We start from the raw sequence: 999 nt of genomic DNA, 5'->3' as shown, positions 1-999 counted from the left end.
AATCAAGCGATAATCTATATTAGCCAATCGAAAACGACATAAGTCTGTACCAGTTTAAAAACTAATGCCCGTGTTTTTACTTTTTAAACAGCTCTTCCTGACATGTTAAAAATAATTGCAAGCTTCTTTTAATATTATACACATATGTACGAATATATAATTAATAATTGTTCTGAAAATATGTTTAAATCATACATGTCTAAAAAATAAGTTACAATATAGGTAATTTATATAAGCAAAATCAACAATATTCGTTAATTGAAAATAATTTTAACAATACAATATATATTTCGTATTTTAAAAATTGGTGTATGACGGATAGGAAGCTCTATTATGATGAAGAAGGTATTGGCGCTGATCTCGGCCACATTGTATTTGTTTAAACAAAGAGTACATTCCATACCAAATAAATATTTGCAATGCTGTAAATATTATAAATAAAAATATGAGTATTTATTAAAAAGCACTATCTTGTTTTTACAAAAAATAAAAACAATATGGCATTATAATAATATGACTCACCTAAGCTTATTCCTCCGCTTATAATAGAAACAGCAACAGAACTAAATGCCGAACCAACTGATATACCCAGTACCAAAATAGTTATAAAGTACAGACCATTGAAAAATAGAGACACTCCAGAATTTATAAGCCAGGGCAGAAGAAGTAAGTGGCGTTCCTGAAGTAATTTTTACCGATATATAAACCACAATAACATTTAGAATAACAAGTTACCTTAATTGTTCCAAAAATTAATAGTATTGAGGCAATTAGATTAATTGCGTTTATGGTTACATAAAGACTCGAAATAATTACAATTCCTAAAAGTATAATGAGAAGGAATACTTAACTAGTTTTTAGAAAATTTCAATAAACTTACCGCTGTGTATGCGCTCTTCGGGAATGCTAGTGTCATTTAAGTGATCAATAACTACTTTAGTTACTTCATCGATATTAGCTAAACAAACAGAAAATAATACTATCCACAATAAAGAAATT

General features: G+C 27.8%; 1 protein-coding gene across 1 annotated transcript; it reads right to left on the bottom strand.

Moving 5' to 3' along the window:
- Positions 1–223: 223 nt before the first annotated feature.
- LOC119665456 lies at positions 224–992 on the bottom strand (the record flags this gene model as incomplete). The annotated part of the gene is made up of 4 exons (XM_038074678.1): positions 224–422; positions 523–679; positions 736–821; positions 881–992. Coding segments are annotated over 4 exons (480 nt in total), but the record flags the coding sequence as incomplete, so codon positions are not given.
- Between the last annotated feature and the right edge of the window lie 7 nt (positions 993–999).

The sequence above is a fragment of the Teleopsis dalmanni genome, unplaced genomic scaffold (genome assembly GCF_002237135.1).
Source record: "Teleopsis dalmanni isolate 2A unplaced genomic scaffold, ASM223713v2 unscaffolded_contig_5622, whole genome shotgun sequence".
Taxonomy (NCBI): Eukaryota; Metazoa; Arthropoda; class Insecta; order Diptera; family Diopsidae; genus Teleopsis; species Teleopsis dalmanni.
Note: the sequence above shows the minus strand (reverse complement) of the source record. Positions and strands in the feature narration are given on the sequence as shown.